The 14,825-nt window shown below is 44.8% G+C and overlaps 5 protein-coding genes across 5 annotated transcripts; 2 read left to right on the forward strand and 3 right to left on the reverse strand.

Annotated features, from left to right (window-relative positions):
- Positions 1–2,618: 2,618 nt before the first annotated feature.
- N7478_008306 (putative extracellular cellulase CelA/allergen Asp F7-like) lies at positions 2,619–3,833 on the forward strand (the record flags this gene model as incomplete). The annotated part of the gene is made up of 2 exons (XM_056924520.1): positions 2,619–3,350; positions 3,423–3,833. 2 exons carry the CDS (start codon positions 2,619–2,621, stop codon positions 3,831–3,833), a joined length of 1,143 nt encoding a protein of 380 aa, XP_056777246.1.
- Positions 3,834–6,384: 2,551 nt separating this feature from the next.
- Positions 6,385–6,698, forward strand: N7478_008307 (uncharacterized protein; the record flags this gene model as incomplete). The annotated part of the gene is made up of 2 exons (XM_056924521.1): positions 6,385–6,557; positions 6,620–6,698. The coding sequence occupies 2 exons, from the start codon at positions 6,385–6,387 to the stop codon at positions 6,696–6,698; spliced, it is 252 nt and encodes an 83-aa protein (XP_056777247.1).
- A 363-nt stretch (positions 6,699–7,061) lies between these two features.
- On the reverse strand, positions 7,062–7,310 carry N7478_008308 (uncharacterized protein; the record flags this gene model as incomplete). Its single annotated transcript, XM_056924522.1, has 1 exon — positions 7,062–7,310. The coding sequence occupies one exon, from the start codon at positions 7,308–7,310 to the stop codon at positions 7,062–7,064; it is 249 nt and encodes an 82-aa protein (XP_056777248.1).
- A 3,102-nt stretch (positions 7,311–10,412) lies between these two features.
- N7478_008309 (uncharacterized protein) lies at positions 10,413–12,027 on the reverse strand (the record flags this gene model as incomplete). The annotated part of the gene is made up of 3 exons (XM_056924523.1): positions 10,413–11,309; positions 11,380–11,610; positions 11,683–12,027. The coding sequence occupies 3 exons, from the start codon at positions 12,025–12,027 to the stop codon at positions 10,413–10,415; spliced, it is 1,473 nt and encodes a 490-aa protein (XP_056777249.1).
- A 945-nt stretch (positions 12,028–12,972) lies between these two features.
- On the reverse strand, positions 12,973–13,966 carry N7478_008310 (Taurine catabolism dioxygenase TauD/TfdA; the record flags this gene model as incomplete). The annotated part of the gene is made up of 2 exons (XM_056924524.1): positions 12,973–13,823; positions 13,897–13,966. 2 exons carry the CDS (start codon positions 13,964–13,966, stop codon positions 12,973–12,975), a joined length of 921 nt encoding a protein of 306 aa, XP_056777250.1.
- Positions 13,967–14,825: the final 859 nt, after the last annotated feature.

Genomic DNA, 14,825 nt, shown 5'->3' on the forward strand with positions numbered 1-14,825 from the left:
TTCAAGCTACGTCAAGTATAACAAAACATCAAAACCATTCCAGCTTGTCTCTAGCGCAAAATGCCAAAATCGACTCAATTCAGCCGTTGTCGGGATGGTGTATGTATGAAAGGCGCCTGAGGGGTAACGTGTTTCGTCATGCTAGATAAATGGATGACAAATATCATATTATTAGCTAACATACGACCAATGAATTAGGATTTGCTACCTGTTTCCCTTTATTTTTATATCCTAACACGAGTGTCTTCACTCCTTCATTATTCCATTTGAGGAGTTATAGCTCGAACAAGAACAATCATGCATTTGGTCACCCGTAGGTAGGGTATTTCAACTTTCTTTTTTCTATAGAATTACTAGTATGGCAGCGGACCACAAAGTGAATCCTCGGCACAAAAACAAAAGGTCTTCCTTATGGTCAAGTGGAGGCTGCTGCATAAACTCACTGAAAAGGGACATTACAAAGTCTGTTGATAAAACTTTACCTGGGTCTTTATATGAGATTATATATGTCCTGTGCAAGTCCAACCCTAGTCTTTGCATTCACCAAGACGTTTCAATCGCTAGCAATGAATTTATGCACGGGTACCTGAGGCGCTGAAGATTCTAGTCCCTTTAGATGTCGCCTCCCTCTCTTAGCCTTTGAGCATCATTTATCAGCCTCTGTTGATCACCACATTCGCTCCACCGTAATGAAAATTGAATAAATTATTTATATCATTCATTACCATCTCTCTTGCCTTCTATATCCGCCTTCTTGCCTCTGATTCTCTCACCGCGGGATGACAACCACTGAGATGGAATACAACCGCCCCATCTATGAGATCGGCCAATTCGGAGGGAGCACCATGAATAAAGATACATAGATAAACATCCATGTCTCCGATAAGCGTTTGAAAATTGATCTTCTCACTTCTACTTTCGAAAGCTCCCCTACTCTACTGGTAGTATATCTTCGACACGTCCGCCGTCAAGAGGGTGGATGGACCTCAAAAAATGATCCTGACTTCGATTTAAATCGAAAATTTGCAGACCCCCTCGAGGAAATGCTTGACTGGATTTTACAGCCGTTTCTACCAATCATGCACAAAATTGCTCCTCTGGACCCGAGTCACAAATACACACTTTAGGATTTCTTATTTTCAGAAGAATTCCACTATACCGTGCATATAGCGGGAGATCAAGTGGTTCCGGTCTATCTTGACACTACCAAATATACAGAAACCCATTCCATTGGTGATTTTCTACCTCCCTCTGTGGATTATTCGATGTTCCCTGTTTATCATCCCCGAGACATACAAATGTCATTAAATAAGGATTTGACTTCACTAGGACTACCTCACAAGGTGTTGATTCAACCAAGATTCTTCAAAGTAGGCATTTGGGGCGATGCGGCTATGATGACAAGAGAGATTCATAGCTATAAAAAAGTCCGCACGGCTAATTTCAATCCAGCCGTTCTGACATCGCAACTAGAAGGGCTAGTCCGTACTGAGAGTGGTTACATCCTGGGATTGCTCTTCTCATATATCTATTGTGGATCTACACTTCATCCTTTCAAGAAACAGGATCCTCAACTTCCATCCCTCCGAACTAAATGGGTGGATCAGATTTCGCACACCATCAAACAGCTCCATGCACATAATATAATTTGGGGAAATGCGAAAGCATTCAATGTCCCCATCGATAAAAACAATTATGTATACTTGATTGACTTTGGAGGAGGCCATACGGAGGGTTGGGTGAGTAAAGAAAAGTCTAACTTGTTTGAGCGAGATCTGGAGGGGCTTGAAAATACTATGAAGTATCTCTTTGAATGATACTGGGTACTTGGGAAGGTTTCAAAAGCAATTGAATTCAACTATCTGACTCCAGTATCTCTTTGGAATACCTGTGGCTCTTCTTGAATATGACCCTCTTGACATATTGGTCAATTCATGTTTAAAAAAGTCACCAGGACCATTAATTTGGAAGCAAACGACTCGGATGCAAGATAGTACATCATAAAAGGGTACACCTTATAAGCTGATCCTGCTTATCATGCCTTGAGCGCATCCATTTACCCTTAATATCATTAGCGCCGCAGTGGAAATTTTGTCTCTAATTTATTTATTGATGTGTGCAGCCTAGAACATTTAGCGTCATTTCCCTTAATTAAGCAGCCCCACTAAGCCCAACAAGGCACGGCGGGTCCAAGTTGCGGCTTCTTCCGGGCATCAATCCGGACGCTAGTGGACGATGGCAGTTTCAAATAAATTCAATCTCATTTCTTTGGCTCCAGGGTAATTATCGGCTGATCCACCAGGGACATGAATCAGGCTATGTGCTCATACTATGGAGACTCGCGTTTTAAATAACTGAAGTCCCTTCGGGCGCCTCTTCGTGCTGTTCAATCTTTTTTGCCCTTCTCTTCCACCAGTCTGTCTGCGACAGTGCCGTTCATTCATCAGTCGAGGATTTGAAATCCTGACGTCCATTCATTCCCATTCGATCTTTTTGGCAGATTTGCCGCTCCTCTCACTTCTAAATTTCGACTTTGTTGTATTATCCCAAGTTCAATCCTTTCTGTATAGCAACTTTTGTTGCATATCGCTACATATCCGACAAAATCCAACGTCAACATGAGATACCAACTGTTCGCCTCGCTGAGTGCGACCATTGTTGGGATCGCTGCTACCGTCTCCGCTAGCCCACTCGTGAAGCGCGATAACTCATGCCCATCTGGGTACACGCCGAGCGTCTATTATGAGACTGTGGCTATCACGTTTGCTACCACACCAACTCCGGCACCTGTCAAGACTACGGAAGTCCCTATCACCAGTGCTCACATTGAAACTTCTACTACTGCGGGCGACGATGCTGCATCGACTCCTCAGGCTCAGGTGTCCTCATCTGTGACCTCTGTCCCTGAGTCCACCACTGTTCAAAGTCTAGAGCATACCAGTGTTGTTGTTGCTGCTACATCCACCTTAAAAGCTCCCCAAGAGCCCACCACTACCACTACCGTGGCCCCAGTTGAGCCTTCCACAACCGCACCCGTCCAAAAGGTCCAAGAACAGGCCAGCACTTCAACATCCATCATCGAGGCCTCTACTTCTTCCACCTCCTCGACATCTGCCACCACTTCAGTATCACCGTCTTCCAGCTCATCCAGCTCCTCGTCCAGTGAAACCGCCGGAACAGCCACCTACTACGGCGGTAACCTCTCGGGCGGAGCCTGCTCCTTCTCCGACTACACATTGCCCAGCAGCCTTTTTGGTACCGCAATCTCAGGTGACCAGTGGAGCGACTCCGCGAACTGCGGTGCATGCGTTGCTGTCAAGGGACCCAACGGTAAAACTATCAAGGCAATGGTAACTACATATCTTCCGAAGCCAAAAGTTGAAGATATATCATCCCAATGCTAACATCTCTTGCGTTACTAGATTGTCGATGAATGTCCAGGCTGTGAAGCAAACCACTTCGATCTATTCGAGAACGCTTTCGGTGAGATTGCTGAAATTTCAGCCGGTGTCATCGATATCGATTGGGAGTTCACCTCCTGTGACCTCTCTGGACCCTTGAAGCTACGCAACAAATCCGGAACATCGGAATACTGGTTCTCCATGCAGGTTGTTAATGCTAATGAGCCTGTTACTGCGCTCGAGGCTAGCACTGATGGCGGTAGCACCTGGACATCTACTACTCGTACATCTTACAACTACTTTGAGTATAGTTCTGGCTTTGGCACGGACACCGTTGATGTGCGGGTGACGGGTGAGAGTGGAAACACTGTGATCGTGAAGAATGTTTCGGCTTCTTCTACCTCAGACGTTACTGCTAGCTCCAACCTGTAAATTTTTGGTGTCTATGCAATTTAGAGGGCTCTATGGCCAGGCATGGTATACAGACGAGACTTCATATTTTTCGTAACAACGAACCTCCAATTAGATGAGACTATTGTCAACCTATTATTGAAAGTTTTATAAAATCTATTGACACTCTTGCTACCAAGCACCTGAGACTGGAACTTTAAATAGTAATAATATGTGCATCAAACACTCTAAGATAATACATCTCACTGATGAAGTTAAGCCGCCAGCGGGGAAGTCGCCTCATTCCTCGTGGCCCAAATGTGTGTTGATAATTCTCAACCGAGCGGTACTTCCTCTAGAATCATATACGTCCTCCCGCATCTATTTTGCCTTTTAAGCCTCGCAATATCTATACATTCTAATCAAACTTTCTACCCGTCGCCCTGCTTCCACTTCAACAGGCGCAATCCAATGAAGGATTCTGAGCTCGTCGCCACCATAACACCGGTTAAAGCCTGGGCCTTCCAAACCTCTGCTTGTTCCTAATTCAGCAGAGTATCAGCAGTCGGATTACCAATTAGAAGACCTGTGCCAGCGAAAACGAAGCACATGCCCATTCGGGTGCCCATCATGCTTAAATCAGGGCTAAGTCTTGCAATAGTAGTTGGTGGTAGCGAAACAATAGCACCAGAAGCGAATCCGCAAATGCAGGCAAACACGATAGCCCCCGGCTTCGTTCTTAATGCCAATCCATGCAAACATGAGTATTGTAGCAACCAGACTGATAGGTATAATTGTATTCACGGACCCAGTGCGGTCCGCTAAGATACCCGGTGTGATTCGGGCAAATACAGATGATGTATTCAGTATGGCTATAATATAGAATGAGATGTTGGAGCCTGTATGAAGAGAGGATGAGGAGAGCGATGGTATATAGAAGAATGGGAAGTATAGGCCCACAAAAGCGAAGAAAAGCCCTAAGGAAAAGATAAAAGATCGGGGCTCTCGGAAGGCGCTGAGGTCAAAAAACGATCGGGCTTTCTTGGCAGGTGGCAGGCGCTGCTTCATCACAATAATGGAAAAGATCTGACCAGCTAGGGCGATGAAGGCTATTATGCGGGCTGTCCAACCGAATCCGAGCGGGCCGAGGAGCTTGTGAAGCACAATAGGATAAATCACAGAGCGTAGTCAAATATTTAGCGCGATATTCAATACGTTAATGGCGTATACTGGAGCAAAGTCTTACCTATAACACCACCGGCGGCAGTAGTTCCTGTTGCTAGTGCGCCCTGAGAGGGGGCGGCGGCCCGCGCGGTGAGGAGGTGAGCGAAACTTACCTGGTCATTACCAGACAGAGGCGCGGTTGGGTGATGCTACTTAAAGTAAACTGTGCGATTGTTGGCAGACTTGCAATGGGGCTCATCGGTGCTTATCACATCACAGGAACCCCCCTGCAAAAATATTTTCTACTCATCTATACAAGTTGATACACGATTTGAAATTTAAACGAAGAAATTTCCGCAACCGTTGAAAAGTATATTCGAATCTCAGCTTTATCTAACTACATTAAGGGCCGGCATCGTACTACTTAAAATCGCCAAGAGGAATCCATCGTACCTGCTGGCCTCACCTTTTTCCCCTATAGTTAAGGACACCCTTGGAATCCATTGTACTACAATACTCCCACCTATATGGGATATAATATAGGCCTCGAATAACTGATCGCATCCAATGAAAAAAACTGAGGTGAGATGAACTCGACACCAAGAGCAAGACCCTCTAGCGGGAGAAAGAAACCCTCGAAATCAAAGACAAAATATGTCAACGGGAAAGGAACGACCTCGAAGCGGAAAATAAAGTCTGCCAGAAGAAGCTAGATGAGGCGTCCTCGAAATGATTCAACAAGGGCACTTGCCGTACCGATATGGCGAGGAACGCTCCAAGTAGGTTTCACCCTAAACAAATCTGAGTTCTTATCACACTCTCTTCAACCAATATGCTAACAATGAGAAGCTGCACAGGATGATGGTTGTATTTACACTATTAACGGCAAAGGGTTCAAACTTCACTACAATAAGAGTAAGCCTCCGAGTTGTCACCCTTTTTTTTTACTAGCAGGCCACTAATTCATGTTGTATGGTTTTAGTGAATCAGTACAGAACCTGGGATTCGGGATACCCACTAGCATTGTCATACCAAGCATGTGCTGAGTTGTGTGCATCGAAACCACATTGTGTTGTGTTTACGCGAGTAAAGAGTAAAGACACTTGCTGGTAACGGCTCCTGCTGGATGCAGACCCATGGAAACGGGCTTCCATTGCCCCTGACGGGTACCTATACCACTTCTCACCGCATATAATAGATAACTTTGAAGATTGTTAGCTATCTATGGCTTTTTAAAGGAGCGGCTATCGGTCGGTTGCGAGTGACGAACTTGAAAATGCAAGGACCAGGGACAGAGCATGCGCTTAGCATCATCCATCAGGGGAAGAGTAGTTGCGGGAAGTACTATTTCAGGTATTATTTCGAACTTGGCCTTGATATAGGTTTTCCCTATCAGATTAGGTTTCCCTATATATATATATATATAAACATGCGAATGCAAAGGTCAATCTTCGAAAATGATGGTTTTCTAGACTCAAAGTCAGCGCTTAAAGACGATAACGTGGAGCCCGTAACGCAAAGAACACTTGGTAACGCGAGCTTGGTCAATGAGCTTCTCGCCTTACAGAAAATAAGCATTTCACCCGCTAATACGATAATCCGGTAATTGTTAGATTACTCGTCATTTTTAGATAGTTTTTATACTATAGACGATATACTCATAGACCCGAGGGCAGGGAAGCAATCCTGACAAAGCTGGAATTCAAGGTCTCTCGGGACCTTCTAGGCCACAAGGACCCATAGGGCCAAAGGACAACTAAGGTGTTGTAGGCTCCCCGGGAGACATTAGGTTTCAAGGCACAATTGGAGAATGAGGGGGGCAAAGATCTCAGGGCATTCAAGATACGCTAGGACCAATAGGGCCCTAAGGACCGCAAGAGAAGACAGGTTCACCAGAAGAACGGGGAGCCGCTGGATCATATAGTGACAGGTACCAGCCCGGCCCCTTAGGCCCACAAGGATACCCTGGAGCTCCAAGAGCTGTACGCGTTCAGGAGCTGACTGGGCGCGATGGCTGTAATGGGAGGAAAGGATCTCCTGGGCATGTAGGTCCCGCTGAATCAAGAGGAATATCTGGAAGAGATGGTCGTGATGGAAGAAGGGGTACTACTGGGTCACGAGGACGAGATAGGCGTAAAGGATCTCTAGGGCCTGCTGGAACCGCTGGTAAAGCTGGGTGAGATGGCTGCTACAGCAAGACAGAAAGCTCGAGGTCGCGAGGGCGGAGTCGTCAGTCCCATCCTTTTCCGAACGTATCTCGGCGTCATCGTCGGTCTTGTTCCGTAAGTTCCCAAAAACTGGTCCCGGCCTTTGTTCAAACGACCACGTACAGGAAATCCCTGCTGCCAGAGGCATCTCTGGAAGCCATCAGGTAATCTTGATAAGACAATAATGAACAATACCTGGGTCCCCTGAACGCGAGGAAGCTATCTTTCTTTTGCTCCCTCGCGCTACATCTTATTTCTAGTGTCGACTATGGAGTTTTTAATATAAACTCTCTTCAGTGCCAAAGATGATCTAAAAATCCCTGAAAGCTTTGTTGCTTCTCGAACCTTGTGTTCAGCTCTTGGGACTCAAAGGGTAGGTAACTACGGAATCGCTTTTTTTTCTTTTCTTTTCTTTTTTTTTTTGGTCTAGTCGTACTCAGGAAGCTATGCCGGGATCGGTTTTGATAAAATTAAATGATAGATCTCAATCCTAGCTATCCACGTTGTCCATCATTTCAGAGTTCTCTGGCGCTTAACTATCGTAGTAATGGCTAATTTTCTGTATAGTGGACGCAACCGCGTAGAACGAAATTGAATTGGCAGCGCGTTCACTTGTCCATCGATAATACAGTAATTAATAATGATTATGGGGCCTATTTAATCTGCATCAGCTTCGGGACATAATGGAGTCTTTCTATGATTACAGGATAAAGGAATCCGATGGTCTCTAGAATAGCAGTCTCCTACAGTTGGGTCTTACCGTTAGCTATCACCTTGCCGTCTGATAAGCGAGAATAATGGCAAATTTTCCTCCGTATCTTGATCGAGTATTATGAGAGAGCAGACGCCCCAAGTCTCTACCTATGACAAGCTCCTTTTTTGACCATTGAGTTTAAGCAGAAAGCAAGTAAATGCACTTCCAATTATACTGTTTCAAATGAATTATAGGCAACAATACAGTGAAGGTCGAGACTAAATCCCCAACTCACACGCAATTCTTCTCGAGTCATCTCCAAAACAACGCTGACCAATTGTGGCACGCTAGTCTGACATTTCCCATCATACAGACTTAAACTTACATTTGATTGAAAATCAGAAGCTAGTTCTTTTTGACCAAAATAATTAAAAACATAAATTAATTTCGAAAGGTAAGAGATCGGTACCTTTCATTTCACGCTCGACGAGCTTGAACTTATACTCGAACAACTCGCACTAATAATCAATTCAAACAGCTGAACGGAATACTTATTTTCAATCTGAGACCAATGATTTCATATCAACCCCTGCTTATCCCATGATCATCTCTGTCCTCTTTTTTGATAAATTCCTCATCTTCAATGCCTGAATGTTGAAGGAGAGGACTTCTTTCAGGGCTTGCACTTTTCCTATACATATCCCGATTTGCGTCCTCCTCAACATTACTGGTAGCTGGAACTGGACAATAAGGGTGTGAAATAGATCCGCGACTAGGATGAGCTTTGCCGGTTTTGATAGTGCTTTTATCAGTGACTTTATGACCCTCAGCTAAGGCAAAGTCACCAGAGTCAAAGTACGTTCGTTCCTTAATATTGTCAATAAGTAGGCAATACAACATGTGGTCTTAACTACCTTGGGAATTTTCCCTTGTACGGCCCCACCTGGCCATTTCCCGTACTTGCTAAAATGCATTTTCTCACTCTCCGACAACGGCTGAGACAATGTTAGCGTCCCTTTTCATGATTTACTGTGAGAATCTCACCTCGGGATGTGAGTATTTGCGCCCAGACTGCATATCTTGAGGGTGTACTGGAAAATTTCAGAATATTTCCTTTGGAGCTCATGATGTGGATTAGGTCGGCACTAGAGGTGCAGGAGACGTGACAAACTTGATACGTCATTGACTTTGTCACGTGAGTCCGGGTCTTTTTGGCGCAGCGACCAAAAGCTGCGCGCTTTACAGCTGTGGTACATATTTCATGCGTTATTCTTATGTATGACAAGCTCAAATAAACACCGAACTTGCTTTTTCAAGTACAAAAGAATTCGAAAATAGATTACTGAGATACACAAAAAGCTCTATTCCTCAGCGCCCCACTCATACTCTTGACTTAATTTGGTCAGGGAAAATCTCACCATTCTTTCTTGGTGTACTCTGAGTAAATTGTGAGAAATAGCACAATTGCCGTAATTACCGTCTCCAGTATTAAACAGTTGGTACTATTTATTCCGTGGTCATACGCCAAAACCCGAAAAAGGTTACCCCTGTCGAAGCAAGTTGAGTTTGTTCAAAACAGAGCCGCACGGTCGAAATTAGTTCATCGGATATTCTCTATGAAGTGTCAAGAAATCAGTTTCGTGCCCTTGATGTATATATAGCCTCACATTTCTTCTGAAATAAAAACAATCAAAGTTCCCTTTGACTTACAAGAATATTTCGTAGCCCATACTAGAAGACTTGGGCTGTGCAAGTGGCTTAGGAGGACCGTAATACGCGTAAATAGCGTTGGACTCAACGCATACAGTTCAACCTGGCCCGACAGAGTGCGGCTTTCCCTGGCAATTTGTGGAGTTGTTTTCTACTTGATTCAGTCGTTGTATCACCCATCTCATTCATTAGTAGCTGCCCGCAGATCAGCCAAGGGAACAGATGCAACAAAGTATTTACGCGTAACCAGCTGCCAGCTTCCACGTATACTTGAGCCCTTTTCCCCTAGCGGCGCGGATTTGGGAGCCCCAGTCCCCGTTGAAAAAATCCGTTGTCTTATCAGCTCAAATGAACATACAATGTCTTTACCAAAGCTTGTTAATCAATCAATAGCATCGGGGGATTGCTCCTACCGGTCCTTTTCATTCATCACTAGATTAAAAATCAAGTCACATATCACTTTTTTAACCCATGCTATAGGTCTCTCAGCTCTTGATCTGAGCCATTAAGCTCAGCGTATGAAGAGTTCTGCATTGGGTGTCAAACTCGAGAGACATTTCCATCCGGAGGTATAATTTCGGTTTTGGTACCCTATTTGCTTAGATAGACCTACTTTTACTGCCTTTTCTATATAAATGCTTACTTTATTATATTCATTGTTGTTTTGCTATAGTATCTGTTCTACTGGTAGGTACACACTACAATTTCAGCATGAAAATATAGACTTTGGACTGTTACTCGGAGCTTAAAAGAACATTGGAATTAAACCGAAAGTCAATTTTCATTTTCACGAGCGTGAGTACTTGAAAATCCGTCATTCTCCCAAGTTAATTCCATGCCATTTAACTATACTTCTTCCTTTCGTTTGACAGAACACATCCAAGTGGCCCCATCGGACACTGCACATAGTCTTCGAGGACTGCATCGCCAGATCCCTAATCCCAAGTACTCGCCATTAACTGTGTGGAATGTGCCAACTAAATGACAACGGTCCGTCTGGGTCTTTGAACCCAAAAGAACATCATAGTATGGCTGATTGATTTTACGCTGAACAACGTAGAGAGTCTGCCCAGGCTCGATATACGGCGATCGCATCGACTCTACCTTGGTCATCCAGTCTGAATGTAGAAGTTCATCGCCAAACAAGATACCAGCTCCTTTTCCACCCCGGATTGGTTTCAGGATGTAGTTGTTCTGTAGGTCTTCGGATTCTTTGCAATCTTCGATAAACCTGTCAAGTGATCTTGATCCCGGAAGGACTGTAGGCGTTATTCCGCGACTGAGTAATTCGGCCTGTTCTGGGGTGATGACTTTTCTTGAGACAAGAGATCCAAGTTCCTCCTGCACGATTCCTAGCATTCGCTTGTCATGGGCAAGGAGGATTGTTCGCATATCATTAAAGCATCGTAAGCTGACTTGACGTCTCACATCCGGGTCAAGGCTATTAAGTTCTTGTTGGTGTAGCTCAAGGCCAAGCTGATGAACTTCTTCAAGCTTTTCGCCCGACTCAGTCACCCGAGTGCAAGCAGCATCCGATTCTGTAACGCAATATAGTTTTCCTCCAAACTTTCCGGAGGGATCAGGGAAAACCCGGAGCTTATCTGGAGTTATGAGACGTGTCTGGATGCCGAGTGATCTCTTAGCATGCTCGAGAAACATGTGTATGTCATATCCATGCTCTTTGCCTTTAAGAAGATGCAAAGGAAGAGTTTTGTCAAACAAATTTGACAATCCACCCAGGATCTGAAGGTTTCAATATTTTAGCATGACCATAGATTGAACCACTAGGTAGATTGCTATGTGTAAAACCTACTTCTTCACCCTTTGCAGCATGTTCTAAGCCACGGGGTTTCAGGTCAAATATCGACAGTGACTGCTGACCAAAGCCAGCCATCATGAAACCATTCCAGCAAAATCTTGCATTGATTTCACAGATGCGGAAAACCTCGTTCCCAGCCTCATCAAACTCGATCAAAAAGTCCGGTCTCATCGATCCCTGTCGTTCTCTCCATGGTCGAAAAAGAGTTGGGTTCGAATGTATCCACTATTGTAGCAGCGATCACTCAGTACATTATACCTTCTCGGCGCCAAATATAGTAGATATGGGATAACTAACACGCAATAAGTCCTCTTCTTCTGGCTCTAATGGCATCCTCAGAGGATACTGGGCTTCTTCGTCTGTCCACCATCGCTCAACTATATCCGCAATGGCAAGATTCAGCGATGTGAATAAGTTCTTCACCTCCTCTTGATGCCGCTTGGTGATCATTAGTGGATACGGACATGATACATCCGCAGTCTCGGCCGGCCAAGAAGAGGACCAGTCTTTGAGCTTTGTGATATACTTGCGGCGAGTCTCGTCTACAAGGCCAGAATCTAGTCCACCTGATGGTAAAGGGAGACTGCCTTCAGGACCTGGAAAAGATACCAAATGAAGACGATCCAATTGTCTGTTTCTCATTGTGCTGATTTGGTGTTGGGAAGAAGTCTCAAGTTTGAAGTTTTCTGAAAATAAAGGGGTGAAAGACAGAAAAATCCTTTTCAAATAAAGATATGTCCGTGACTCCCCTCAAATTAGCATGTCCACACATTCGAGACTTAAGATTCCCGACCACCTCTTGTACATACCCCACACCAACTAGCTGTAAATTAAAACACAAAAGCAACAATCATCCTCATCATAATGAAAATAGATTTCCGAAGAGCAAAAATTTATTTTCGTAATGAATTTACGGTACACTGGGGCCCAGGATGGTAAGGAGTGAAGTGGATCCTAGTTCCTCGTCGCCGAAATCTCGTGTCCGGAGCATGTATCTGGGCTACCGCATGCGTGCCAAGGTCTCCAGTGTCAATATTGTACACTAATGATTTTGTATGCAGTAACGATGTGGTGGCTGCGGCTGAGCTCGCTGGCCTGGAGCATGTATCTGGGCTACCGCATGCGTGCCAAGGTCTCCAGTGTCAATATTGTATACTAATGATTTTGTATGCAGTAACGATGTGGGGGCTGCGGCTGAGCTCGCTGGTCCGCAGCTCCGGTGTCGTACTGGGTCGGTTCGCAAGAAGAAAATGCGCCACATACAGTGGCGCGTCATAAGTCTGTGACCCCCCCCTTATACACCGCCCTTTTCTGCCATACTAATTCTGCCGGATTAAACCTTATGAAAATATCAAACTTCTAACTAATTTTAGTATACCAACCATTGGAGTCAATAATTACTTGTACACGATGTGGCATAGTCTCTGAAAGATGCTCTAATAATAAAAAAAGACGTGATATGGATTATTTTACGCGTGGACGGCGTGGACGCGTAGGTACACTATACTATAATAGGAAGGCGGCATGGTGGGCGGTATGTAAGGGGCAAGAGTGTATTTGTGAAACAATAAATACACTAATGCAGAACTAACATGCTTCATGATCTCCTGAAGTAAATGGCGTCGCATCCCACCGGACCCTTCGGAGGTGTCGATTAGGGTCTTTGACTTCGTTACGTGAGTGCAACCACCGTCGGTTGTCCATCATGATGACAGATCCCTCCGGCAGTCTCTCAGGGCTTAAGTGGAGAATTTCCTTTTGAGATTCACCTCCATTTAGAATGGATTTCAACTCATCCAATGCCTTGGCAGCATTTGGAGTCAAGGCCTCAGTGATGTCCTCCCTGAACCGCAATTGACTACCAGACTTGCCTCCAGGCGGGACCACAAGTAAATTCCCAATGATATGCCGCTCCGATTCATTCTTGATGAACTCCGGAGGGACCGTAATTTTAAAATCATTGCTGGAGAGCCATTTTTGCGCAAATGGCGAGAGCAGAGTTAGCAGTCGGTCGACATTCAGCACCGATAGCGTGCCACCGCCATAGCGATCTGGTTGAAGAACCTGGAGCGCGAAAAATCTCGGTGGATTTGCCTCATAGCTGCAATCAGTATGCCATTCAAACTGGGACATTGTCTCGGATCGAGCTTGATGTTCTTGAGGTTGAAAACTGGCGGGCGAAGGTCGAACATCCCAAAACCAGCCGCGTTCGGCACTGTGGGTGATTGGCAGGCCGTGGTTATGGTATTGGTGTAGATTTGATATGAGATTCTTCAAATAGTTACTTTCGGCATCTTTGAACTGAAGCTGAACTTGAATTACTCCATTTGCCTGGAGATTGCCATGGACGCGTCGCAGGTGAGTAGGCTGGGAGGCAAAGTCAGGAGCTGAAACTTGAACCACTGGCAGAGGAATGGCATTTGAGATGTGTGGATTTCCTGGTCGCAATTAGTCTCATTAACAAATGTTATGAATTACCAGAGAACTGAATCTCATTTGAAACTGACATACGTATTGTTTGGGTAGAATAAGCAGCGACATGTGCCCTCGCTGTGGGAATAACACGAAAAAGTCGATTCATTTTGATCGGCTAACGAATCAAGCTATTGTATACTTAATTGTATCATCATAAATTCATCATCGACCAGCTTCTGACTTGGTATAAAAAGGAGGACAAGCTTACTGACTTATGTAATGCTCAGGTGGATAGTTACATAAATGACTCGTTCACGGGTGTTATTACCTGAAACCTGGGAATTATTTTTATGGTATGAAGTCTCACAGATAATTCAAGCTAATGCTAGTACTACTAGCGACGATTTCTCAGGTTGACTGGTCTGCAGCCCCGGGATACTACGAAGTAGTACGAAGTAGGACGAAGTAGGACGGAGTTTTTTCTTTTTTTCAGTGCACATGTGTCTTTTTGCTTTTCTGTATTGTACTTTTTGGGGGAAGGCTGTTCCTTGGCCTTCCTCTTCTTCACCGCATGTCTACTAGTACAGTTAGGACAGCTCATTTTAGTGGATCCCAATATTTGAAGAGGCAAAAATACATGCATATCGCGTTATTTTCAGGATCCACAAAGAGCTGTAGATCTGGTTCGAGGGGGCATTGACACACGCCGCACGGGTCAGAGATCCACATTTGACCCGTGCCAATCGGGTCTTAGGCCATATGCACTGCTCGGATCGAGATCGAAAGTTAGATCGATCAAAAATACAACCTTAGCGCCTCTCCTAGCGTGAGACAATTGATTAATTGCATACGCAGTGAAGATGGTGTGGCTGACCCCATACCTCCATCTGCCAAAATCGGTTACCCTTGCGATGACACTCTCGTTGAGGCAGCTTTGAGGGATGCTGCACCTTTTTTGAATCCCATTCCATCTTTTCTACCATGGACGACTATCATGAAGATTCTACGGCTGTCTTTTATGAATG

Source organism: Penicillium angulare (genome assembly GCF_028827245.1).
Source record: "Penicillium angulare strain IBT 27051 chromosome Unknown utg000005l_segment0_segment0, whole genome shotgun sequence".
NCBI classification, from domain to species: Eukaryota; Fungi; Ascomycota; class Eurotiomycetes; order Eurotiales; family Aspergillaceae; genus Penicillium; species Penicillium angulare.